Source organism: Neophocaena asiaeorientalis, unplaced genomic scaffold, assembly GCF_003031525.2.
Source record: "Neophocaena asiaeorientalis asiaeorientalis breed wild unplaced genomic scaffold, Neophocaena_asiaeorientalis_V1.1 scaffold629, whole genome shotgun sequence".
Taxonomy (NCBI): Eukaryota; Metazoa; Chordata; class Mammalia; order Artiodactyla; family Phocoenidae; genus Neophocaena; species Neophocaena asiaeorientalis.
In genome coordinates, this window is record NW_020175468.1 from 5,119,411 (window position 1) to 5,145,152 (window position 25,742).

Consider the following 25,742-nt stretch of genomic DNA (forward strand, 5'->3'; position numbering starts at 1 on the left):
AAAAAAAAAAAAGATTTCCATATATTGCCAATGTCCTCTGGGGGACAAAAAAAAAAAAAATCACCTCTGGTTCAGAACCACTGATACAGACAAACAGATGGACGGTGGGTAACAATGACTACTGACAGTCTCCAGGAAAACTGCAAACAGGGACCTCCCTGGCAGTCCAGTGGTTAGGACTCGGCACTTCCACTGCTGGAGGCCTGGGTTCGATCCCTGGTTGGGGAACAAAGATCCCACAAGACGTGTGGCACGGCCTAAAACCAACCAAACAAACAAAAAAACTGCAAACGCCCATGGGTCATTCAGCCCATGGAGGGCCCGGGGTGGAGACTTTTAGCTATCTACCTTTTTTCACCTTTTAAATTCTGTTTGAATTTGGATCCGTTTTGAATCTGTATAACCTTTTCAAAAGAATTTTGAAATTCTAGTTTTTAACAAGGAAGGGACATATCGGAATGCTTCCACGTCCCTTAAAAAATGTTAGATCCTCCCTCAGGAATCTGAACTCCCTCTCCTAGCCTTACCGTCACGCACGCCCCAAACCTCTTTCTGTCCCTCACCTGGATCTTTCCCAGGCCCTTTGTAACTACCTGCCAAGTCCTCCTGATAGGACACCCCCGCTGCTGGCCCAAATCTTATTAGCAGAACATATAGCAAAGGTCAGCAAATCTCCTTTGTCAAGGGCGCAATGGTAAATATTTTAGGCTTCAAGGGCCTGTCTCTGTCTCTGTCACAACTATTCAGCTCTGCCAGAGTAGGAGGAAAGCGGCCAGACAATACAGCAACACGTGGAAACATGGCGGTGCTCCAATAAAACCTTACTTCTTGGGACACTGATATTGAATTTTATATACTTTCATGCGCCACAAAAGATTTTTTTAGTTTTTCAACCACTTAAAAATGCAAAACCCACTCTCAGCTCTTGAGCCATATGAGAACCTGCGGCAGGCCACAGCTCACCACCTGGCATAGGGTATGAGGGTGTGGTCTGCGGGAGAGCGGGTGGGTCCCAGCCCTCCCAGATTCACTACAAGGGGTCTGGGCAGATCACTGCAACTCTAGGAGCAGCCTCCCTGATCCGGTTCCTCATCCGTGAAATGAAACATTAAAAAAAGACCTCCTAGGGCTGTCAGGAAGATCTTTCAGGGGGAGGTTGCTGATCACACAGGCAAAGGACATCCGCAGTATCCTGGACTCCTCACTTTCTCTCCCACCCACATCCAATCCTTCAGTCAAGTTTGTCAGCTCCACCCTCAAAAATACATCCAGCATCTGGGAACTTCTCACCATCCCTACTCTGACCCTTCCTCGGTCTAGCCACCATCACCTCCCACCTGGACTATTTCAGTAGCCTCCCCACTGGGCTCCTGGCCTCCACCTTCACCCCAGTCTGTTCCCCATATGGCTGTCAGAGGGATCTTCCTGTTAGAACTAAGTGTGATCACACCCCTCCTCTGCTCAGAGGCCTCCCATGGCTCCTATCCCACCCAGCGCAAAAGCAAAAGTCCTCACGATGGCTACAAGGCTCTATCACCTCTCTGACCTCATCTCCCACCCTTCTACCCTTTGGTCACTGGTGTCAGTCCCTGAAAATGCCAAGCACATTCCTGCCTCAGGGCCTTTGCACGTGCTGTTCTTACTGACTGGAACCCTCTTCCATTTGGGAGACATATGTATATTTCCACCTTCCTCCCTTACTTCATTCAGCTCGCTGCTCAAACATCATCTTTACAGGGAGGAAAATAATAGCCCTTTCACCCTGCAGTACCTTTTTTTGCCACAGCACTATCACCTCCTGACAATATGCATTTACTTGTTCGCCTGTGCGCTGTCTGTTCTGCCTTCGAGAGAAGGGACATATCTGATTACTTCACAGCTCCATCCCCAGCCCTAATTAGGGCCTGGCAACCAGGGGGGACTCAGTAAACATTTGTGGAAGGATTCACTCCCCCTGTTATCTGAGTGCCTGCCCTGTGCCTGGCCCATGCTGGGTGGTGCTAGAGACACAGCTGGGAGTGAAAGAGCCCAGCCCTGCCCTCCTGGGCTCACAGTCCAGTGGATGACACACACTAGGTCTCCAGACAATGACAACCCAGAGTGGGCAGGGCTGGAATGAAGGAGCCCGGGGCCCTCAGGAGCCCAGAGCAGACACCTGGCCCTGCCTGGGGGATAAGAGGTGGTTTTCAGGAAGGGGCTCAGGAAAGATCTCTCTGATAAGGTTACTTTGGAGCAAAGACCAGAATGAAATGAGGAATTGAGCCATGTGGAGATCTGGGGGGAAAGCATTGCAGTTCGAGGGAGCAGCAAATGCAAAGCCCATGGAAGGGAGACTGAGGCACAGCAAGGAGGCCAGTATGCAGGCGGCTGGGGCAAGGGCAGAATGTGCAGGGGCTTGAGGACTTGGGTCTCGCCAGGGGCTGGTTCTGAGCAGAGGAGGGGCGGGGTCTGACTTGCGGTAATCACGGGATCCCTCTGCCTGCTGCAAGGAAGAATGGACTATGAGAGCAAAGGGAGAAGCAGACAGCCTGGTGAGGAAGCCACTGCAGTGGGCGGTGTGGAAGATGACAGGTGTCTGGGATGGGGGTTGGGGGTTGGGGTGGGGAGAAGTGATTGGATTAGGCTATCTTTTGAGGGTTGAGAGCCCTCACTATTTGCTAATGGACTGAGCAAAGCCGAGGGAGACTCCCTGGTTTTTGCCTGATGGGCAAGACCACAGTGAATGGAATTAATGGGATTGGTACATTTTCATTATCTCACCATTACTGGCTGTGAATGAGATTAAGGGATATATACATTTCCTAATGTATCTGACCACTGCATTCCCAGTTTAGTCAAGGGTCATCGGCTCCCAGGGCTTTCTCTCCCAACCTAGGTTAACACTTAAGTATTTTAGGAGAAACACTCTCCTCTCTAGAGCTAGTACTTAATGAAGGACTGAATGGAATTATGCAAGTGGACAAAGAGTTATGTTCAATCCCTGGATTAAACATGTTTAATTACGTGACTAATTAAACATGTTAGTCATGCTTTCTCCATTAGGGAGGAAAAAAAAAAGATGTGGTCATACCTGCACAAGCCCCATTTTCCCGAAGAGGAAACTGAAGCTGGATGATGCCAAATCATTGACTGGGTGCAAGCTTGTGATTGGCAGGAAAAGGGAGCAAATCCAGGCTGGTCTGATAACAAGAGTCAGGGCCATCACCCCTGCCCTGGGAGCAGGGCAGTTTTTTTCAGCCAGCATAGGGGAGTCCTTGGAGGTTTGGGAGTCAAGGTGTGACCTGATAAGAAACTGGTTTGAGAAAGGTCACATAGGGTGTGCCCAAGACAGCAAAAGCAGGTATTATCCATTCTCCCTGGTGACCAAGCCTGAGAGTCCTTTATCCTGTCAGTCTCCAAGCCAAGGATTTCCTGCCCAGGTTTCAGGAAAAAATGTCCAAACCCCTTTCCCACTAGAAAAACTAAAGTGTCCATCGCTTTGGTCAATGGCAGGGCCAGGAGATTCACAGACTTCCATCCCTGGGGCCTCAGTGCTCACTTTCTAGGAAATGGGAACGATCTGTTCCGTGGACAAACTAACCCTTCAGTTGCCAGGTAGAGAACCAGCTGAGTTACCAGCTTAACTGAGATACTGACCAGCCTACACCCACCTCATGGGTGGGCCCTGTCTGGATGCAAATTAGTTAAATGGGCCACACACACACACACACATACACACACACACACACCCCGTGAGGATCGGGACCCCAAATGCAGAATCCCACCCCCCCAACCTCCGCCCACTGGGCCGGTCAGTTTCCTTTCAATTCCGCTCTGGCCACGCATCGCTCTCCTTTTCTTACACTAAGTAGGTCCTCCCGGCCCTCAGGCGTCCACTCCCCACTCCGCCCTGGGCTGGACGTTCTTCCCACCTCCCGGCTCAGATTAGGCGAGCGATTCCACTCCGGGAAAGGCGGGAGTCTCAAGACTGCAGCCGTTATTACTGTTATAATATCGTCGTCGTTATTGTTTTCCCGAGGGGGTGCATTCCGCCCCCACCTCCACCCCGGGCGCGGAAGTGTGTGTGCGCTGCTGCGTTCGGAACCAGATACCCGGGTGCAGGCGTTCGGGGACCAGAACGTCCCAGCAGCCGGCGTTGCAGGCGCGGACTTGACTCTTGCCGCCACTCCCCGTCTTGCACGCGGGTGGGCGTCCCGGGCCGGAGCCGGGGAACGGGAAAGTGCTCGCAACCCACCAGCAACAATCCCGCACTCACCGAGGTCTGCAGCGGCTGGAGTACCCACTTCCGCCGGCGCCCCAGCTGCAGAGGCCCGGGCGGGCCGCGAGCCGCCGAGCCTGGGTTCCGCCCGCGCCGCCACCGCCCCACGTGGTCTCGGGCGGGCTCGCGGGCTCGGAAGCCAGCACAGACCCGGGCGCCACCCTGCCAGCGGCTTGGCCCAGCGCTTAGAGCTGATCCACCAGTCTGCGAGGTGGGGACGTCCAGGATACCCATTTTACAGAAGAAGAAATTGAGGCGCCTCCCGTCTGAGTTAAGTGCAGATTGGACTTGGCACCCCCATCCCCCTACACGTGCACACCTACCCCTCACCTCCAGTCCGAACCCCACCTTCCCTACTTGATCATGCTCTCAGCAGCCGCGCACCAGGCGAAAAGCCTTGGAGAGCAGCAGCTGGGAGAGACCAGAGGCGGTCATTCCTGCAGCCCTCCCCGCAGCCCCATCTTACACCGGGGGAAACTGAGGTCCTGAAAGGCAAAATGTATGGCCCGAGGTGGAAACGCGCTGCTGTGGGCTCAGAATTCACTTCTTCCACACGGTTTCAGTAAGGCAGGGCTTTGTGGGCCTTGGCTTCCCGGTGGACCCCCAAGACCCGGTGCCTGGTACGCAGACCCTCTGCAAATATCTATTGAAAGAATGCACATAGCAGCTCAATACACAATTTGTTAACTGAACTATGAACGATTAGGGGCTCTATTTGTGAACAAGACAGACTCGGCTCCTGTCATCTCAGAACCTACATTCTAGGGAGGCTGAGAGGGACACCACAGGTTATTACATGAACAAATACATCGACAAGATCCTTCAGGGCTTGACAAGGATGTAAAAGGAATAAAATAAGGGCAATGGGATAATGGGTGGCAGGGTTGGGGGAGGTTGGGTGGTCAGGGGAGGTGGCACTGAAGAAGCCACCTTAGGTAACAGATGGGAAACCTGAGGCCCAGGAGGGAACTGGGGACAGATGGAGGTCATGGAGTGTAAATTGTAAGGCCTTCAGCAGGGTGGGGCTCCTTTAGATCCTGTGGTCAGGGAGGTCCTCTGCTCTCAGGAGGACAATTGAGCTGAGACCTGAATAACAATATGAGGAACCCTCAGGCCTGCAGTGGAGATTAGCATGTGAAATTCCCTCAGTGCTGGGCTTGGGGACACGGCAGGGGCGGACTGACCCTGGCCCTGACCTCAGGGGGCTTGTGTTGGGGGAAGGGGTGAGAGGACAGTAAACAAACAGTTCTAGATCTGATGTGGTTGGTGCCAGGAAGAAAAGAAAACTTGCAGGGTTGAAGGGTGGGGCAGGGTGTTGATGCCACTTCAAACAGTGATCAGAGAGAGCAGCTTTGAGGAGGGAAGTTCGAGGAGGCCCCATCCGAGGGAGGCAAGACGGTTGGCTATTTGGTTTTAAAGACGATCTCAGGTCTAAGAGCAGAGTCAATGTATATGATCACGACCCTCCTCTGCTCAAAACCTTCCCAGGGCTTCCATCTCAGAAAAGCCAAAGACTTTAAAGTGGTCAAAAGACGCCCTTGAAGCTGACCTCGTTTTCTCACAGAACTCAATCAATACAGAACTTAATCACTACAGAACTCCTAGAATACGCAGGCCCAGCATGGGGAGAAAACTGAGGCCCACCCGTCACCCCAGTAGTCCTGTCCCTTTATAATCCTTCCTGGATTTTCTTTTTTTTCCTCCATGACAGGTGTCACGGAAGGCACTCTGTATTTTACATAGTTATCTTGTTGAGAGTCCTGTCTCCCTGAACGAATAAACTGCATGAGGCCAGGGTTATTGTGTTTTGTACCCTGCTGCATCCCCAGTACTTGGTCCAGAACCTGGTGCATAGTAGGCGCTCAATCGATGTTTGCCCAAGGAACTTTTATTGTAATGCGTTTAATGGAACAGACCAGATTACTATCAGGCGCCTAGGTAGAAACGTGGCCCCTACCACTTTCTCGCTTGCGGGTGTGTGTGGGCACCTTGTGCCTCAGTTTCTACCAGCCCGAAAACGGGATCAGGAATAGCTGTTTCTATGCGTGGTTGTGTGAACTCGTTATGGTTAAGATTTGATCACCTAGAGAAACGCAGGGGGCATGGTCCAGATTAAGTTTGGCTAAGGGTGGGGCAGTCCTCTCGCGTCAGGCCCCGCCTCGGTGGGCGGAGCCACGGGCCGGGCCAGCACGTGTAAGAGTTCGCCGCGGGTCGCCGCAGTCACTCACCTGGGCGCCTCGGTGTGAGCGCGCACGGCTCGCGAGTCCTCCGCCCGCCAGTCCGCCTGCCCGTGACCCATGTCCCGCCGCAAGGCCGGCTGCATGCCTCGCCGAAGAGAGCCCGCTCCCGCCGCCAACTCAGACGACGAGATGGAGATGCCGGACCTCTTCATCGATGTGAAGCTCGAGCCGGACCCGCGGCCCCTACAGGCCCGGCGGCTAGGGCCCTTCAACCCGAAGGAAATGCCCGCGCCGGGGCGGCTCGAGGGCGAACCCCGCCACTCCCCCGGCCCCGAAAAAAAAAGCCCGCTGGCGGCCTCTTCCACGCCCTGGGCCTGCGCAACCAGTGGGCGCCGTGGACGCCGCTGACCCCGCACCTTCCCGGTGAGCGCCCCCTGCCCCTGCCCCGGGCCCGCCCGCCTCCCTCCCCTCTCTCTCCTCTCTCCTCTCTCCTTTCTCTCTCTCTCTCTCTCTCTCTCTCTCGTGGGACCTCCTTCTCGGGGCACCGCCCCCCGCATCCCCCCACCCGCACTAACTCCCCTGCCTTATTTTCCTCGCCAGGTCCTGGCCTCCAGCCCCCCTTGTGACCTTCGGGTTTCCCCTCTCCCTCGGAACCCCCAGGCCCCATCCTGGCCCCACCCCACGCTCACCACCCGCTTCCTCCCTGCAGACCGCCAGCCGTGGACCGACAAACACCCAGATCTGTTGACCTGCGGCCGCTGCCTGCAGACTTTCCCGTTGGAGGCCATCACTGCTTTCATGGACCACAAGAAGCTGGGCTGTCAGCTCTTCAGAGGCCCCAGCCCCCGCCAGAGCTCAGGTGAGTAAAGCCGGAATGCAGTCCCTGGTCTCAAGTTCAAGGGCCCAGCTTCCTGTGGGAGAAGGGGCTGACCTGGACAGGCGGGGCAGTGAGCACTACTTCCCCTTTCTGGCTCCCCACTGGGTGCAGCCTAGGCGTGGCCAGAGCCTGCCCTGTCCTAGGGCTGAGACTAGTGGTGGTGAGGGGGGTGGGTGAGGATGGGGGCTGGGCAGGGAAGCAGGGCCACCCACAGGGTGTGGCCAGCCCCAGAAGACTGGTCTGGGGATTTGCCATACACACACCCCCAATCTGGTTTCACTTCTCCTTCCCCTTGGCCAGAAATAACTGGCCAGGTGGCTGGACCAGTGTGGCAGCAGGGGGCACCTCTGGGGAGGGCAGCGGCCTGGGGGAGGGGAGCTGAGGCCAGCTGGACCGGGGGGTGTTGTCACCCCCTCCACCTCTTTATCACTTCTGATTGAGGTGCTGGGCATTTGCTCAGAGCCAGGGAAGGGACTTCTGGTTTCCCTCCCTGATGGAATCTCCCAGCCTTGCATGCTGGGAAGGCCCTGTTTTGAGCCAGGTCCTGGGTGCCTGGATACCTGGGTTCCTCCCCTTGGGTAGGAATTAAAACTCTTAACTTGGTACTAGATTCTTGGCGAGCTGAGCTTTTGGTCAGCGTTGATTATGGGGCTCATCCACAGCTCTAGATTTCCAGTCTCTGGGCCGTGTGCTCCTGGGGATTTATGAGAAATGGAATTATATTCAGGGCTGGGCCAGGGAGAGGGTCCTGTGGTGGGAGGGGGGGGAGGAGGAATTATGATTGGCTCAGCTGTTGAGTTAGAGCCTGGTGGGCAAAGGAGGGGCTGTGATGGGATCATTAGAACAATACACTCTTAGGTGCTTGGACTTGGGAGAATGGTGGACACCTCAGCTAATGTTTACTGAGGGCTCGATGGATCGCAACTCTCAGCTGGTTCTGAGCTCACAGCAAGTCTAAAGGGAGAAGACCCCTAGGATCCCCATATTCTAGCAAATGAGGAAACTGAGGCTCCGAGGGGTATTTCTTGCCCAAGGTCACACAGCTAGGGAGCAGGAGAGCCAGCTGGAAGTCAGGTCAGGCTGGCCCTCTCCAACCCCACCCATGCTCTTGACCCTGGTGTTGCATCAGGAAAGCCACCCCCATCTAAGACATGAAGGCAAATAGATCTGGCAGTACCTTACTGACAGTACCTGGAGTGTCTTGATTTGGAGGACTCTCAATTTGGGTTCCATAAAGAGGGAGAGGAACCTAGCTCACCGTCCGCACCCCTACCTCTCTAGGTGGCTGCTAAGCCTTCTCCCCATTTAGACCTTGGCTCCCTCTTCTGTAAGGCAGGAAAAGGGGATCATGCGTGGGACCCAGGAGCCTGGGGCCTGGCACAGAAACCCACTCAGTTATCAAGAGCTGTTTTGATTATTAAACCAATTTTTTTCTTGAAAACCTCTATCTCCCACCCCCTGGGTTTCTGGATTGAAACCCCAGCTCCACCCATTCCTAGCCGTGTGACCTTGGGGAAAGGTCTCTTTGCCTCAGTTTTCCCGTCTGGAAAATGGAGGTCTTATTTCCTGCCTTGAAGGAAAGTTGTGAGAGGGAGCTGAGCGTGGCAGGTGGCAGGTGCCTAGCACACTGAACTGGATCACCTGCTCAGCAAGGCCTTCCTAACCCCAGTAATAAAATAACCCCCCCCCCCCCCATCCATCACTCTGCTCTAACTTTTTTTTTTCTTTTTTTTTTTGCGGTACGTGGGCCTCGCACTGTTGTGGTCTCTCCCGTTGTGGAGCACAGGCTCCGGACGTGCAGGCCCAGCGGCCGTGGCTCACAGGCCCAGCCGCTCCGCGGCATGTGGGATCTTCCCGGACCGGGGCACGAACCCGTGTCCCCTGCATCGGCAGGCGAACTCGCAACCACTGCGCCACCTGGGAAGCCCTCTGCTCTAAGTTTTTCTTGAAGATTCTTCAAACACAAAGAAAATTCCCAAGTACTTATCATCCACTGCACGGATTTTCCTTGCTTCTTGTCTGTCCACCCACCTCTCTGAACACCAGCTTCCTGAGGGCAGGGAGTCTCGCCTCTTACTGCTGCCTCTCAGCTCCTGGAATAGAGCCTCTCCCCCAGCAGGTGTCCAGCTGGCAGCTGTGAACAGCACCTGCTCTGACTTGCCTGACACACTAACCCCTGGCCCTTCTCTTCTCTGCAGAACGCGAGGACCTGAAGGCCTTGAGCTGCCTCCGCTGCGGCCGACAGTTCACGGGAGCCTGGAAACTGCTGCGCCACGCCCAGTGGGACCACGGACTGTCCATCTACCAGACGGAACCCGAGGCCCCAGAGGCCCCGCTGCTGGGCCTGGCCGAGGTGGCTGCTGCCGTGTCGGCGGTGGCGGGGCCAGAAGCCGAGGCCAAGGGCCTCCGGCTGGGTCCCACCCGGCGGAGCCCCACCTGCCCCGTGTGCAAGAAGACCCTCAGCTCCTTCAGCAACCTGAAGGTGCACATGCGCTCGCACACTGGCGAGCGGCCCTACGCCTGTGACCAGTGTCCCTATGCCTGCGCCCAGAGCAGCAAGCTCAACCGCCACAAGAAGACCCATCGGCAGCAGCTACGGCCCCAGAGCCCCTGCGTGGCTGATGCCAGTCGAGAGCAGGCGTCCGCCGCCCCTCCGGAGCCGGCCGCCCACGCCGCCGCCCCGGCCAGCCTCCTCCAGTGCAGCGGCGGAGAGGGGGCCGGAGCAGCCGCCACGGCGGGGGTCCAGGAACCTGGGGCTCCTGGCGGTGGGGCCCAGGTGGGCCCCGGCGTGGACGGCTGGGGAGCTGACACCAAGGAGCAGAGAACCGACCCCGAGAAGAACCAGAAGACGTCACCCAAGAAGACGCTGAAGCCAGTGGGCAAGAGCCGGGGTCCCGGGCCCGGGGGCAGCTGCGAGTTCTGCGGGAAGCATTTCACCAACAGCAGCAACCTGACAGTGCACCGGCGCTCGCACACGGGCGAGCGGCCCTACGCCTGCGAGCTCTGCTCCTACGCCTGCGCCCAGAGCAGCAAACTCAACCGCCACCGCCGCATGCACGGCCTGGGGCCTGGCGGGCCCCGCTTCAAGTGCCCCCACTGCTGCGTGCCCTTCGGCCTGCGGGCCACCCTGGACAAGCACCTGCGGCAGAAGCACCCCGACGTGGCTGGGGACGCTTGAGCCGCAGGAATGCCCCCTGCGGCCCCCCGCACCGCCGTGAACCGCTTCTGTGACCTCCCTGTCCTTCCCCTGCAAGTAAATCCTCCCCCCCCACAGTTACACACGCGTCTGGACTCTGGCTTTCTTGGGGTGTCTGAGGTGGGGCGGGAGGCTTCACTCCTTGGGGTGGACAGCTGGACAGACCGGTTTGGAACGAGGGGGTGAGGGGAAAGGCCAGCACCCAGTGCCTGGGGCACAGCAGGACTGGCACCGAAAGCTGTGCTCCCGGTTCCCGACGTGGGTGTGGGCGAGGCCAGGGCAGCGGCCGAGGCAAGAGCTGGGAGAGGCCTGGACCTGTCACTACAGGCCCCTGGGCAAAGTCCTGGCCCATCGTTCCCACCACGTTGCATCCCTGCCCTCACTGAGAGTGGCAGGAGTTCTGATTACCAAGGAGCCTCCGGTCCAATGCCCAGACGTGGGTGGGACCTCCACCTGGGCCTCAGCTGGCCTTGGCTGGTGGGCACTGGAGTTTGGGAGCCCGGCACCAACCACACGGACGACACGGAGGCCAGGTGAAGAGAATTAAATAATGTGTGATTTTATTCCATTAGAGATAAAATCAGCAGCATCACAGCTTGAGCCCTCGCCCCACCCCCTCATCCCTCTGCCCCACCATGCTTCTGCCTAATGTCGGTAATGGGGGCTTCGGGATCTGGACCTCGAGCGCCTGGAGAGAGAGAGAGGGGAGAGAGAGGCCCCATGAGGGCTGGGCAGGAGGCAGGGAGCCCTGCTGTGTAGGCACGTGCGCACATACACCGACATGCTCGGGACCACTGGGGCTTCAGCGATGGGGACTTCAGCTGCAGAGAGGGATGTTCCCGAGGGGTGAGGCCAGGCCCTATGACTGGAGGGGACTGGAGGGGGCTGCGTCAGGACGGAGCAATCAGGGCTGGGACCTCGTGCCAAAGGGCAACTGTGATTTCCCAGGGAGCTGGGCCAGCCTGCTTATTACCTTCGGGAAGAGCTGTATTCTCGACCTGGAAAGAAAGGATGGGTGAAAACAAAGTAAGTGCCCAGGACCAGGAGTGGGCTCCAGGGCTGGGCTTCCAGTGTCTCCAGCTAAGGCAGCACCGGCGCTTCCGGCGTGTCCGCTGCTGGACGCTACCTGTGCCCCTTGGCCCACACCCACGCGCTAAGAATGAGCTTTTCTTCCAATTCCTATAAGTCCCTTGTGACTGAAGCAATCACCGTGTGTCGTGTGTGTGACTTAAAAGTTTTAATTTACAGAAGGCTGATGTGGAAAAAATGTACCATGGGTTTTTTGTTTTTTGTGTTTTTTTTTGCGGTACGCGGGCCTCTCGCTGTTGTAGCCTCTCCCGTTGCGGAGCACAGGCTCCGGACGCGCAGGCTCAGCGGCCATGGCTCACGGGCCCAGCAGCTCCGCGGCATGTGGGATCTTCCCAGACCGGGGCACGAACCCGTGTCCCCTGCATCGGCAGGCAGACTCTCAACCACTGCGCCACCAGGGAAGCCCTACCATGGTTTTTTTGTAACCCAGTTTGACTTCTCTTCTTTTAATGCCACAGAGCCTCCAGCCCGGCTCTCCAGACCAAGCGACCACGAGGACACTCACTGTAACGGGGGGAGGGCGAGCGGCTCTGCCGGCTGTACTGGCGTTCCCATTCTTCTCTCTCCTTCTCTCGGCGTTCCCGTTCCCTGCACGGGGAAGGGGAGGCAAACCAGGGGAAGGGGTGGGCATTCGGCTGGCGATAACACTGAACTGAACTCGATGGCTGGCTGGGTCCCTGTCAGGGCAGGTGCCGCCGACAACCTAGTCCAGGTGGAAGAATAAGCCAAGGGGGCATGTCCTGCTCCTCTCCTCACTCGGAAATGAGGGCACTGAACTCGGAGAGGGGATACTTACTGGCTGGCAGAGCCAGCATCTGAATCCCAGTCTGCCTGGCGATGAAAGGCTTGCTGAAGGGCTGGAGAGTTCGATAATTTCCTGTCACACTCAGGGCACAGCCTCAGAACAAAGGGACTTACATGCTAAGTGCTTAACTGGTCTTTGTCAGAAGGACCAGGATTTGCAACCCCAAGGGCTACATTTACTGGGTGCCTTCGTGCCTGGCTCTGATCTCACGGAATCCTCCCCACCAGCCTAAGAGCTGGGACAAGTATTCCATCCCCATTCGGTAGATAAGCAAACTTAGGCTTATCTATAGGCCGAAGGCTCAGACAGGAGGAAGGCGCACAGCTGGTGGGTAGCAGAGGCAGGATCAGAACCCAGATCCGACTGACTTACAACGCTGAGTCCCTAGGCACTCTGCCCCTCCACCCCACGATGGAGCACATGGCAGCCCTGGAAGCCCAGCACATGATGTGCCTGTAATAAACAACTAACAGCAGCAGCTGCAGCCATCAAGCCTCCCCACATGCCGGGAACCACACACCAGGTGCCTTAGCGGGAGAACCCCATGGAGGTGGCTGCCTCGTTACGTCTATCTCATATAGTGAGTCCTGGCTCAGAGAGCTTAAAGTGCTTGTCCAAGGACCCACAGCAAGCGCAGGGTGGAACCAGAAACAACAGGTGACCCGACCCAGCGACTGACCAACTCTCCTCTCTGCCAACACCAAGCACTACGGCCTCCAGTTCTGCCCATGGGTACTGGGTGGGCTGAGACTTTACGGACACTAATCCCTGAGTAACCCTGTGCAGTTGGCACCAAGGTCTGTTCAGACTCTGGGCCAGTGCCCACCCCAGGGCCACACAGTCAGAGAGGCGGAGCTGGGAATGAACCCCGAGTCTGCCTGACCCAGGCTCTGAGCCACTCAGCTCTGCAGGGGAAGAGTCAAGGTGAGAACTGGAGCAGAATGGGAGAGGGGAGAGGCCCTGGCTCCCAGCGCGGGGCTGGCTTGCATTCAGCCGTTCCGTTCGGCAAACGTTTACCGAACACCAGTGTTCTAGGGGCAAAGCACACAGCAGGAACCCAGCAGCCACACGCGACTTCGTAACGGGGACACGGACAAGAATGAGTGAAGGACACGGACAGTGCGCTGGGACACCAGGTGCAGATCAGTGCCACGAAGAAAAGCAGAGTGGGGCTGGAGGGTGTCGTGTTTTGGGGTGCTACTCCACAAAGGATGGTCAGGAAGGACCCCTGAGTTCAGCAAGGGAGGGAAGTGGGTGGGTATCTTGGGAACAGCAGGAAAGGTAACCCAAGCTGGAGGCTGGAGGAGCTGGGAGGAGGTCACAGTGGCCGAAGTAAGCTGGGGATGGGCAGGAGACTGGGGGACAACATGAAACCCAGGCGAGGGCTTTGATTATTTTCATCCACCCAGAGGGATCGGCCAGGGCTCTGGATCGGAGCAGGTGGTGGGGAACGCAGGGCAAGCCAGAGGCAGGTGGGAGGGAAGGGGTCTTACTTCATACGGATCTTGCGGGCCATGGCTCGAAGCTCGTCTTCCCGCTCCTACGGCAGAGATGGCAGGATGGAAGGATGGCAGGATGGCAGTGAGGGCGGGGCCGGGCCGGCACCCTTGTGAGCCCTGTGCCCTCACCCCAACCCGTACCTGGCGCTCATGCTCCTGCTGGATCATCTTCTCCTGAGCTGCCTTCTTATCCGCCTTGACTGTGGGGAGGGGGACACAGTGATGAGGGGTGCCCTCAAGCCCCCGCCCCCGAGATGCGGAAGCTGAGCTCAGAGAGGCCAACCAGACTGCCAAGGCCCTAAACGTGGTGGCCGCAGGGCAGGTGCACACCCACTCCTCCCCAAAGGGCCTCCTATCTGGCAAAGGGCAGGGCCTCCCCACGGCCAGGCCAGAAGGAGGAGGGGCAGGGGAGCCCTGCAGGGGCAGGTGGCGGGACATACACTGCCTGTTCAGTGCCTTCTGCATCCTCAGCTTCAGCTTCTCCTGTGGCGTCAGCTTGGGCTGGGGAGGGGGAGAAGAGGCAGGAGACCGGGTGGGTGTCCCGGAGCTTCCACAACCCACCTCATCCAAGAGCCTGGGACTTGCGGGGGCATGTGTGGAGGACGGGCAGGCTGTGGAGACTGGCCACGAGGGTCTGGGAGCCCCAGTGGACAGTTGAGGAGGGAAGGGAGGCACAGATCTCAATCCCCGGGGCTGGATCTCCCGGCCCACCCGGGCCCCCCTGCAGGCCCACCGGGCCCAGCTCTCGGGCACTGCTGCTGGCGGGAATTACACGGGCGAGTTCCAAATTCTTACTGACTTTGGCAGCTCCTGTCTCTTTACCAGCGGCAGGTTCGGTCCTGGGAGGAAGAAAAACCAGCTGCCACCTTCGACCTCACGCGCCCTCAGCACTGCCCTCAGAGCAGACAGCCAAGGCCATGGGCCCCTAACACCCCCCAGGGAGAAACCAGGTCCCTCCTGAACCCTGCAGGACAGGGCCATGTCCCCCTCTGACCCCCGACCCAAGGCAAGGGCGTGACTCCTCAGAGCCCCTAAGGGCAGAGCTGTGGCCCCCTCAGACCTCCCAGGACAGGACCAAGTTCCTTCAAAAAGAGCACAGTGGAGTCACCCTGCTCACCCGAGCTCACAATCCCCTTCCCCCAGCCCTGCCCCACTCACTTTTTCAGCTTCTCGCCCACAGCGGGGGACGCTGCCGGCCTGCCCAGCTTCTCCCTTGGGGGCGACGGCGAGTGGCTGCGGCTGCGGCTGGGGCTGCGGCTGCGGCTCTGGCTGCGGCTGCGGCTCTGGCTGGGGCTGCGGCTGCGAGTCAGGCTGCGACTTCGGGACGGGCTGAGGGACCAGCTGCTGCGGCTGCGGCTACTGCTGTGGTGCCGGGGCCCCCGGCCGCCCCGCCTGTACCGGTCCCCTGAGCGGGAGCGGCTCCTGGGGGTGCGGTGAGGCAGGAGAGAGGCCGTGAGGCTCCAGGGACCCCAGGTGCGCAACGCCCCACCCAGGCACTGAATCTACGAGCCTCCTCCGAGGCCCTGGGGTCCTTGTGTCTCCACTCCTCTCCCGCTACTTTCCTCAGAAATCCTCCCTGGCCTCCCTCACTCTCTAAACAGAGACCGCCCTCTAGATACACCGGCCCTAAAATGGCTCTTCACTTCTCACTAGACACCCATTCACCCACTTCTCTGAGAGGTGACTTCTGGGAGGGCAGAACTTGGCTGGCAGCCCCCCCTTGTACGCTCACGGTCTCCTCACCTTGCCAGGTCCAGGGTCTCGCCACTAGTGGGGATGACCCCCCCGCCCCCCTGCAATACTGCAGCACAGACCCACAGGATCCAGTCTGGGGACGTGCAAGCCTCACCCTCTCTCTGCTCAGAACCCTCAGGCTGGCCTCAGAGATGTGACCAGGGTCCCCCTCTGACCCCAGTCTTTCTCCTGACATTGCCCTGTGTCAGGCTCCAGGGAACGACCCAGAAGCCAAACTAACGTCACACACTGATTCTGGTGGGACTGTCCTGGGTTTTTACAAAATTCAAATTTGTTGGCAATATTGAGAAAACAAGAGCTGTCCTTTAGAAATCCAACCCAACTTCTCTTGAAAAAGCAGAAGACTGAGCAACACCACGCCTGCCACTGAGTGGCCAACGAGCCCAGCAGATGGGACGTGTGCTCCCGGTTCACCGGGGCCCACGCAGCCCCTCTATTTTACCTGCTAGACCTTGTAGGTAGCTGACGTTGAGATCCACACAACAATAACACGGGTAATGACGCTGATGACAATAAAAGCACTCACCGAGTGCCAGGCCCTGTACTAAACACTTACATAGAATTCACTTGTCACAACTTCACGACCCAATGAAGGGGACACTGTGACTGTATCTCTTTTACAGATGCAGAAACAGGCCCTGAGAGTTCACTAGCAGGGCCAGAATCCATACCCAGCCAGGGGCTCCGCAGTCCATGCTCTCATCCACCAGGCCCCCTCCGGGAATAGGACCAGAGGGATGCTCCCATCCCTAGGTCACTTTCCTCCTGCCCCATGTGCAGTGCTTGCCTCACGCCCCGCCTTCTCTCAAAGGGCTGCCTTGACTCTCCGGCCCCTGCCCACGGAGTGCCCCAGTCCTAAGGGTCGCCAGCTGCAAACACCTGGGGACTTCCCGTGACAAGCGCAGCTCAGTCTCCCTCCCCACTGCATCCCTGAGAAGGGAGGCTGTGCTCCAGCCCTGGCACCACACCTGGAGTGAGCACATTCCCCCCCACCAATCCCAGGTCTCCCCTCCCAGAGCCTGGTCTCGCCGAAACGGGGCCCACGCCCAGCCCAGTCCCCACACCCCAGCCCCACGCACCTGCTTCTGCGCCGGGGCCCGTAACCGCCACGCCGGGCAGGCGAACGGGAGTAGCGGTGTCCGTCTCGAGAGCCCCCACCTGAGTGCCGCCGGCCGCGGCTGCGGGATCTCGAGTAGCGCCGAGAGCGGGAGCGGGAGCGCGACCAGGACCGGGAGCGGGAGCGTGCGTGGCGGCCAGAGCGGTAGGAGCCCCCGCCGCGGCGGGAGCGGGAGCTGGAGCTGGAGCGGGAGCGGGAGCTGGAGGTCCTCGAGGCGGAAGAGGAGGAGGAGGAGGTGGAGGAGCGGCGGCTGCAGGTGGGGCACGGAGGGCAGGTCAGCGCCGGCCCGGGCCGTGGCCCCCCGCCGTCCCGAGTCCCCCCCACGGCGGCCGGGGTGTAGGGCAGGCAGCGTGAGCGTTACCGACCGGGCGCTGGCATTACGTCCCGGTGCGGGGCCGCCTGGCTGGGGGGGCGCGGGAGGCTTCCCTGTGGCGGCCCCTGACGCAGCTGCTGCAGCTGCAGCTGCGGCTGCCTCCTCATCGCTGCCCCCAAAACTGGTGATGAACGTGATCTTCTCCTCTCGGCCTGGGGTCGGGGAGCGGGAGCGGGAGCGGGATTCGGAGCTGGATTCCGAGGGCGACCTACAGAGCAGGGGGCAGGAGGCTCGAACGCCAGGCTCCTGGAGCCTGCCCACCGGCTAACAGAAGCCACCACAGAGCAACAGAAATCAGAACAGCGGAGCCCCAAGCAACGGCAGCCACCGGCGCAACGAGCAGAGCCAACGGGCAGAAAGACACCAGCTGTGCAAGGATCGGATTCCTGACCACGGAAACCTTCTCAGAACCACCAGGAAAAGGAGGAGCAGCAACCTGTACTATTAAAAAGGGATGAGCACGTCTGTAATGTAACAGGAAAAGATTTCCTCAACATAGATGTCAGGTCAGGTGGAAAGCAAGTTCTAAAGCATTAACTGTGATTTAACTCCATTTTTGTGAAAAAAAAAGTGTACCTTATCCCTCATGGCGCCCACGGGTTGAGCACTTACTGTGCCAGACTTTTCATCAAAAGGTGTACCTGCCTCATCTCACCTATCCTCCCAGGAGCCCCGAGGGGTCCCTCCTACACCATTCTGCAAAGGGGACTGGGGTCAGACCGAGGTCTGTCACCCTCAAAGCCTCTGTCCCAACCACTCCCACAACCAGGAGACACACGCGTGTGCAACCAGGCCCTTCTGTGCCTGTTATTTCTCACTGCTTATTTCCGGGGGTTCAGATCAAAGGGACTTGACTTCCAAGTCCTGCCTTCCTGCCACGTCTGGTCATTTTCCACACAAGACTACGTTACAGCTAAATGAGAAAAATTTTTAAGGTTCACGCTTAAAGGACAAAGAAATCAGGAAAGCAGGCTAACACTCTAGAAAACAAGAAATGATTCAGACCCCCAGAACACATTCTCCAGTCTGTGATCTCAGGGCAGCCTACAGGGTGGGCCCCCTGGCCCTCCTCAGCACCCCTGCCCTCCACGAGGACTGCTGGGCCTTGCGAACTCACCGCTTATAGGGGTCATAGGTGGGGCTGTCTCGGCGGGCGTAGCTGTGAAGAGAAGAACGGGCGGGACGGGTGGGGGGCTGGGGTTAGTGCGCACAGAAGTGAGGCCAACCCCCAACCTGGGCGCCCAAGGCCACACGCTGGGCACAGCGATGAGGGGGGCTGCTGGCCACGTTACGGGCCCTGATCCCTCCTCCTACTCACCTCACATCTGTCCGAAGCCCGAACCTCAGCCCTGACCCACAATGTGCCAGACCCACCCTGACCCTGAGCAACAAGGACTTCAGCAGCCTCCGACCTGGCTGGCCGCCGGACCCTAGACTAGAAGCGACACTCCTCCCACTCCAAGTCCCTGGTTCTACTGGGTCCTGGCTTCCTACTGATGACGTTAAAACTAGCAGAGCTAACGCGTCTTAGAGGCACACTATACGCCAGGCACTAAGTGCTTTACTCAGTGAACTCAATCGCTCTTCCTACAACTCTCTGACGTAGGTACTGTGATTCTTCACACTTCACAGCTGAGGAAACAGGCCCAGAGAGGTGAAGTCACCTGCCCAGGGCCACACAGCTCATAAACGAAAAGAGCCAGGATTCCAACCCAGGCCACGTGGCCCTGAGTCCAAGCTTTTATGCACTACACTGACCTGCACCTCTACAACGCTTTAAGGAATATTTTCCAGACCGCACATCAAAGCCTGAACCCACAACAGGTCCCTTAAGCTTCACAGCAACCCTCAATGACTCCCATTAAACAGAGGAGATGTGTCAAAGAGCATGGGTTTGCCTGGAGCCCCAGGCTGGGCTCTCCACATCAGACTGCCGCATCCAAACCTGCCCGAGACCTCGCTGTGGGCACTGGCATAGCCCCTCTCCTGGGAGGTGATGGTGCCCCTTTTCCAAAAGGGAAACTGCAGCTCAAGAGAGAAAGTCACCTGCCCAAACTCTGACAGTGAGGAAGCGGCCAAGCAGCAGAACCAGGTCAGAGTCCAGGGCCAGGCCCGTGTCCCTTGACTCTGCTCTCAACCCTTCCAGCCACCCCATGCCACCTCGCCACTGGCTCTCAGGGAGCACGGCAAGTGTCCCGAGGCCAGCAGGGTGAGGGGAATGGCTGGTAGGGCAGGTGTCCACACGCCCCTCACAGCCACGCCTACTCCAAACTTTCCCTACTCACTGCCCTACTAGGAGGGAATTGCCTGCAAGCGGCGAGCTTGCCCCCAAGGTCTTCCTGAGCCCCGGCTCCTCCCCCAGAGCCCTGACAGACTGGTACTGGCAGGGTGGGGACATGGGGCAGAACCCATCCTACCTGGGTGGGCTGATCTTGCGGCCCCTTAGCCGCTTCTCCCGGAACTCCCTCCGCTGGCGCCGGGAGCGACGGCCCTGGAGCAGGGTGGGTATGAGGCTGGTGAGGGTGTGCCGTCCATGAGGCACACACCTGCCCTACCACCCCGGCCCAGCCCTCACCGAGTACATGGCCTTCTCCTCCTCAAGGGCCTTGGCATGTTTGATGGCCTCTGCCTCCTCCTTGTCTTTCCGGAGCATCCTACAGAGGGGCACGAGGGGCACGATGGAGGAGGGGCCAGGCCACAGGCAGCGTCACTGCAGGAAGTGAGAAACCCCAAGCCATCCTGGGGGTCTCGCATTCATTTTGCACTGTTACTGCGCACCCACCGCATGCCAGGTGCTATTTCAGGGATCAGGGATTACTGAAAACAAACAAAAATCCCCACCCCCTTGGGCTACCATTCTGGGGAGAAGAGACACAGTGACCAAGGTCACGTAACATGGTATGTTAGACGGTGAAAGCCTCGATGGAAAGGTAAATCTCGGAAGAGGGAAGGAAGTCCAGGGAACTGGTAGAGGCTGCTGCAGCCTTCAACAGGGAGGTTGGGGAAGCCACCCAGAGAAAAGTGACAGCTGATGAGAAACCTGGGAGAGTGAGCCGAGCAGGTGCTGACAGAGCCCACGGCACACTGAGCGGCCCCGAGGTCAGGCGGGGCCTCAGGCACCGAAGGGGTAAAGAGGCCATGGGGGCTGGCAGGGGTGCAGTGTGTGGGTAGAAGACCAGACAGGTGAGACTCTGTGGCCATGGTGAGGAGGCTGGCTGCGCCTGAGGGAGGTGGGAGCCATGGAGGGTTCTGGGCAGAGGACGCTGTGTTCAGACTCGGGAGTACTCAGACTCCAGCTCAATACCCTGTCAGATGGGACCGGTCTATGTGACCCACACAGGTATGGCACAGGGCAGAGGCTCAACCAGCAACTGCGAGTGAATGATCCGGGGAGCGAAGCCTCTCCACTGGAGGGCGCTGTCCACCAGGCCCAGGAACCCGGGAGTTTCCAGGAGTCCAGTGGCCTCAGGTCATACAGCTGGGGGCAGCCTCCGCTTCAACAAGGCTGAAGCCAGTCACAAGTACCCACCCCACGAGCTCAGGAGCCTGTGTGTGATGCCCTGGCGCAGGGCCAGGCACACAACTGCTCGGGAAGAGGGGTAACAACATATGCCCGGTCCACAGGACGTGGAGAGGCGTCAGCCCGCCGGCCTCACCTGACGAAGTCGCCATCGGCCATGCCATAGGTCGTGGCCTGTTTGTTGAGATCTGCCACCTGCTCCTGGTTCAGTTCGTCCACGTCCACCTCCACGTCTACACCAAAAGAAAGGCTGTCAGGGACCAAAGCCGAGCGAGAAGAAGGGGAGAAGGGGCAGTGCCCCGGGAGTTGGGGGCGGGGGTGCCCACCAGACCGCAGGCCTCTGCAGGGAGGGAACGAGTCAGCTCATCTTGGCATCCCCGGGCTGGCGCAGGGCTTGGCCAGAGGCAAGCACAACAAAGGGTGGGTGGGGGCCGGGATGGGTGTGTGATGTGGAGGAAGTACACGGGGGAGTGAACGGGGGACGGACAGAGGGCGGCTGAAGATCTAGGTGGGCGGGAGGCAGGGGGTTCGGGTCACAGGCATTCAGAAGCCAGATGCTGGATGACTCAGTGGAAGGGGGACGGACACTTCACATATGTCTGAGTAAGTCTGAATAAACAGTGGGTGGGCTGAGTGAGAAAAGGTGAGAGGTGGAGGGAAGACAGGCATTTAGGTGGAGGTGGGTGGCAGCATGGGGGATGAGGCTCTATAACTGGAGGAACACTTGTTTTCCAGAAGAGAGAGAAAGAGAAGGGGAGGGAGAGACAGAAAGGCTGACACAAGCAAGGAGGACAGACTCAGAACCTAGGTGGGGACAATATCATAGAAGCAGAGTCCTAGAAATGAGGAAGGAGAGAGACACAGAAAGGGAGGCTGGACCAGGAGGACACGAGTGAGAAGGGAGGACAGCAGCGCCCTGGAGCAGGGGCGGGACAGGCGGGGCTCCTAAGCACGGGGGCACCCCACAGAGGGGGTGGGACGAGACACAAAAACGACGCCCAGGGACTGTGGGGTGGGAGGGCAGAGAGGGGACCCCACCGATGTCGGGGATGACCTCATCTTCGTCCGAGTTGCTCTCCTCCTCGGCCGGTGACTCCTCCTCCTCCGGCTTCTCTGCCACCTTCTCCACCTCGGCCACCGTGCTGTCCTCATAGGTGTAGCCAATGGAAGCCTTCTTCTCCGCCAGCCTGGGACAGGGGAGCCATGAGCCAGGGAGGTGCGGGGCGGGGGCAGAGACTATGGGCAGGATGCAGCCCAGGCCAAGCCTCGAGGGCCCGCACACCACACGACGCCCTCCCAAGTTCCAGGGCAGCTCGGCACCCTTGCCTGCAGACCCTCACTCACGCTTTCCCTCAGCCTAGAACCCTCTGTGGCCACCTCCCACCGGCTCTTCCCTCCTCCTCCAGCTCCAATGCACCATCCTCCAGAAAGTCCTCCCTCAGGCGGGGTCCAGCACCATCCTCAGATCCCCAGCCCCACTCCTACTGGATCTGTCTCCCCTGGCCCCAGACTGTGAGTCCTGCAAGGGCAGGCCCGAGTTATCCTGCGTAACAACAGCACAGCCCTGCTTGGTCCAGAACGGCACAGGGGCCTAGTGCACGTCTGCTGCTGAATTTAGCCCTGACGCCGTCCCAGTGCCAGCCTCATCCTGAACGGGGCGGGGGGTGGGGGGGGGCTCAGGGATAAGGATGAGAGTCATCAAGAAGCTCCCGCCACACCGTGAGAACTCTTCAGATGGAGGGAAGCAGTAAGCGCTGAGGATCGCAGTGGGGGAACTGCTCGGCAGCAGGTGGTAAGGAGGCAGGGCTCCAGGACCGCTGGGGAACAAGTGGAGCAGCGACTGTCCTGGCGAAGGGGGGCCATTCCTCAAGGGACACAGCCTGGAGAGTTCCCTCTCCAGAGCGACATCAGCCGCTGCTGACCACAAGCTTCCTTCACGGTGGCAGAGGACAAGCACTTCACAAGCTCCGTCTCCTGCAGCCCTGGAAAGTCCAGGCAGGGGGCATGCCGCCAGCCCCCTCACAGGGCAGCCTGCCAAGGCTCGGAGGGAAGTCCTCACCGGCAGGATTCAAACCCAGGCCTGTCCAGCCCAGGGCCTGCTCTAACTCCCTGCTCTAACTCACATCCTACCATCCCACGGGTTGCAAACGCAGTGTAGAGGTTTGTCAGCAGACCCTTCCCGTCCAGCTGCTGCTTCCTCCTCTAAACATAGATCAATCGAGCGCCTACCCTGTGCCAACCACCAGCCCCGGCTCTGGGGAGCCCAAGGTGGACAGGATGGACGAGGCTGTGCCCTGTGGGGCTCACAGTCTGCCTGCCTCCCTCAAGCCCACGGTGCCCCAGACCCCGGCTCACTTCTTCTTCTCATCCTCACTGGGTCTCTGGAGGCCTCCGTACAACTCGTCAATGTAGATCTGGTACAGGCACTGCTCCTCTGAGACTGGGGCAAGGCAAGAGGCACGTGGGTCTGCAAGGGGCAGAGTCACGGATTCCCAGATAATCACACCGTGTGTGGTGAGGACACAGCATCTGCAGGAGGGCCCTGGTGACACCACTGACTCGCCATGCAACCCTGATCAAGGAACGGAGCCACTCCGTGCCTCAGTTTCCTTTTCTGTCAAATGGGATCACTGGCAGAATGAGCGTGTTGTATTTTGGCGCTGCTACTTTTACCACTGTTGGGAAGGTCTTCAGCTGGACCCTTCAGAACGACAAAGCTATCCTGAGCACTGGACGTCAGTCACCTGGACCCCATGGGCCACTCCACTCTGTGCCTCTGTGGGCCAGTTTAAATTAAGCGCGGTTAATCTGGGCTCTCGTTCATCCACAACACGCAACTCGAGGAGCTCAGCAATGTACTGGAGCCTCCCCGGGTCTTCCTGCAGTGAGACACGCCCGAATCCCGGTGGGACCCTGGCCTTGCCTCGGTGGGCCTCAGCTCTTCTATCTGTAAAGCGAGGTGCGTGGGCCGGGCGGGCCCAGGCGGGCCATGGTACAGCCCTCCCCGCAGCCTCTGCGGTTCTGCTGGTAGGTCCACAAAGCCCCGCTGACCTGCCTCACGTGAGCTCCAGCCACGCCAGCCCTCCCTGTCCCCCAAGGCCACCCGCCCCCTTCCCCCACAGGGCTGTCCTCGTGGCCCGGAGTCCAGCGGCCTCTCCTCACTGGGGAAATCTTGCCCACCCTTCCCTGAGCCAGCCTTGGCCAAGCACCTCAGAACAGCACACATCTGTTGTGACGGCGCCTTAGCTGTGACTACCACCTGCTTTCATGATTACGTGGCTCCCCCACTAGACCCCTGCTCCCAGAAGAGTGCCTGACGCACCACAGGTGCTCAGGAACTGCGGGAATGAATGAATGAATAGAGTCAGAACTGAGGGAAACCCTGGCTCCATCACCAAGAATCTATGTAGCCTGGGGGGAAGGCAAAAACAACACCGGCATCAATGATGATGCATTCCCCGATTCTAAGGCCTCAGTGATTGCCAAAATTTGACAATCTCTGATTTTAGAGATGCTAAAACACCTATTTTAGAAACAAATACGGGGACAGTGAACCCACTGGGAGGGCTGACTGCCAGGCGCGGTGCGGGGCCTTATGCACTCCTCACCGAGCCCTCACAACCACCCCAAGGGACAGAATCCACCTTTATCACCCTTCTCCAGGAGACCGACACTGGCCAGGCTAAGGGACGAGTGTGTGGCCCTTAATTTCACAGGGAGATCCTGGGAGTGTGGGGGGGGGTGGGGTCTCAAAGTCCTTCTCAGGAGGCGAGCTGAAGTTCAGAGCTGTCCAGCAGGAGGCAGCAGTGGTTAAGGGCAGGGTGAGAACCCCAATTCCTTGGACATGGTGTCCCCCCCCAACCACTGAGCCTCGATATCCTCATCTGTAAAATGGGGGCACCACCCCTACCTTGCTGGGAGGTTATGCAGATGTACTGAGGTAACAGAGACAAAAAACTCTAAGTTTGTCAGGGTCTGAACCACCACAAGCCCAGAGAGGGGAAAAGTCTCTAAACCTGTTTTCTCATTTGTGAAGTGTTAACGGTGATGGCTTGGGAAAAGAACACTGGACATATATGAACGCTTGGCAAACTGCCAAACTGTCTAAATATTCATTTAAAACAAGGACAAATTTCCTTTCCAGAGCTAACATTCTGACCCATGCAGGCGGGGGAAATACACAGAGGAAAATAATGCATTCTTGCTATTTTCACCAATTTTTCAGGAAAAAAGGCCACAGAGTTAGAGGGCATGGGATGTGGAAGTGACTGTGGTAGGACCATCTAGTTCACCAGACATCTCCTGTACCAATTCCAGAGACAGAGGGCCCCAAGAGAGAAAGGGATGTGAACAGAGCGGGTCCATGACAGAGCTGGGACCAAAACCCAAGGCCCCTTAGTAGAAAGGCCTGGGATAACTTTTCTTGCCAACCTTGTCGAGGTCTTCCAGTCTCCAGGGACACCCTCCGCCCCTCCCGCCAAAAAACCCCACTCCCCCGCCGCCCCAGGTCACTTACTGCCAGCAAAGTCGTTCTGTACCAGGCCTCGGTAGCGCTCGTAGTTACATTTCCGCTCGTCCGACTCCTGTTCTGGGGAGCTTTGGGGGAGGCCAAGGTCTTGAGACCACAGGGAGAGGGTAGCTCCCCATCCCAAGCCAGCAGGAAGGGGGATGAGGGGCCTGGCTCAGTCTGACGGGCGGGGGGGCCTCCCCACGTGCACACCTCCTTCCTTCCCAGGATGGTGACAGGCAGGCCAGGGCTCAGGAAAGAAGAGGTGCTGCTGGGTAGGACTCCCTGCCTGGCAACCCCTGGGGGAGGCAGCTTACATGGTGGTGAGCAGAGGCGGGGTGTAGTCAGGGATGTGGTCCAGGTGGGCACGGACATCGAAGCGGTCAATCATGTTGTTGGTGTCCCCCTGCCAGGGCATCCTGAAGTGGGGAGCAGGGGAGCAAGGAGCCTAGGGTCCCCATTGCCCAGGACACAAAGTACCTGCTCCCTGCCACCTCACGCTTGGGAGTCTGGCCCCCAACCCCTCTGATCCCCATGCCAGCCCCACCCTCACCCCCCACCGCTCA

At 58.6% G+C, this 25,742-nt stretch overlaps 3 protein-coding genes across 8 annotated transcripts in view; 1 reads left to right on the forward strand and 2 right to left on the reverse strand.

Annotated features, from left to right (window-relative positions):
* The window catches only part of GEMIN7 (gem nuclear organelle associated protein 7), a 10,620-nt gene extending 3,996 nt beyond the window's left edge, over positions 1-6,624 (reverse strand). Inside the window, exons 1-2 of one of the 5 annotated variants that reach the window (XM_024768840.1) lie at positions 6,487-6,624; positions 4,256-4,901 (exon numbers count right to left, since the gene is read on the reverse strand). In XM_024768840.1, coding sequence (XP_024624608.1) covers positions 4,256-4,492 — 237 coding nt within the window. In that variant the 5' untranslated portion in view covers positions 4,493-4,901; positions 6,487-6,624. The other 4 variants (XM_024768843.1, XM_024768845.1, XM_024768841.1 and 1 more) reach the window with 4 other exon arrangements.
* Positions 6,523-10,902, forward strand: ZNF296 (zinc finger protein 296). Its single transcript, XM_024768839.1, is given in 4 exon segments — positions 6,523-6,771; positions 6,774-6,861; positions 7,148-7,297; positions 9,514-10,902. Coding segments are annotated over 4 exon segments (1,434 nt in total). The 5' UTR covers positions 6,523-6,555; the 3' UTR covers positions 10,494-10,902.
* Positions 10,903-11,045: 143 nt separating this feature from the next.
* CLASRP (CLK4 associating serine/arginine rich protein) overlaps positions 11,046-25,742 on the reverse strand; it is a 23,525-nt gene continuing 8,828 nt past the window's right edge. The window contains exons 4-21 of one of the 2 annotated variants that reach the window (XM_024768838.1): positions 25,494-25,595; positions 25,186-25,265; positions 23,025-23,109; positions 21,708-21,856; positions 20,806-20,902; positions 19,725-19,803; positions 19,567-19,640; positions 18,267-18,308; positions 17,142-17,357; positions 16,739-17,026; positions 15,063-15,326; positions 14,704-14,743; positions 14,345-14,405; positions 14,046-14,104; positions 13,899-13,945; positions 12,106-12,188; positions 11,485-11,509; positions 11,046-11,199 (exon numbers count right to left, since the gene is read on the reverse strand). In XM_024768838.1, the coding sequence (XP_024624606.1) occupies positions 11,157-11,199; positions 11,485-11,509; positions 12,106-12,188; positions 13,899-13,945; positions 14,046-14,104; positions 14,345-14,405; positions 14,704-14,743; positions 15,063-15,326; positions 16,739-17,026; positions 17,142-17,357; positions 18,267-18,308; positions 19,567-19,640; positions 19,725-19,803; positions 20,806-20,902; positions 21,708-21,856; positions 23,025-23,109; positions 25,186-25,265; positions 25,494-25,595 (1,834 nt within the window). In that variant the 3' untranslated portion in view covers positions 11,046-11,156. Of the gene's footprint in view, positions 11,200-11,484; positions 11,510-12,105; positions 12,189-13,898; positions 13,946-14,045; positions 14,105-14,344; positions 14,406-14,699; positions 14,744-15,062; positions 15,327-16,738; positions 17,027-17,141; positions 17,358-18,266; positions 18,309-19,566; positions 19,641-19,724; positions 19,804-20,805; positions 20,903-21,707; positions 21,857-23,024; positions 23,110-25,185; positions 25,266-25,493; positions 25,596-25,742 lie in introns of those variants that run through there. The other variant, XR_003006345.1, reaches the window with a different exon arrangement.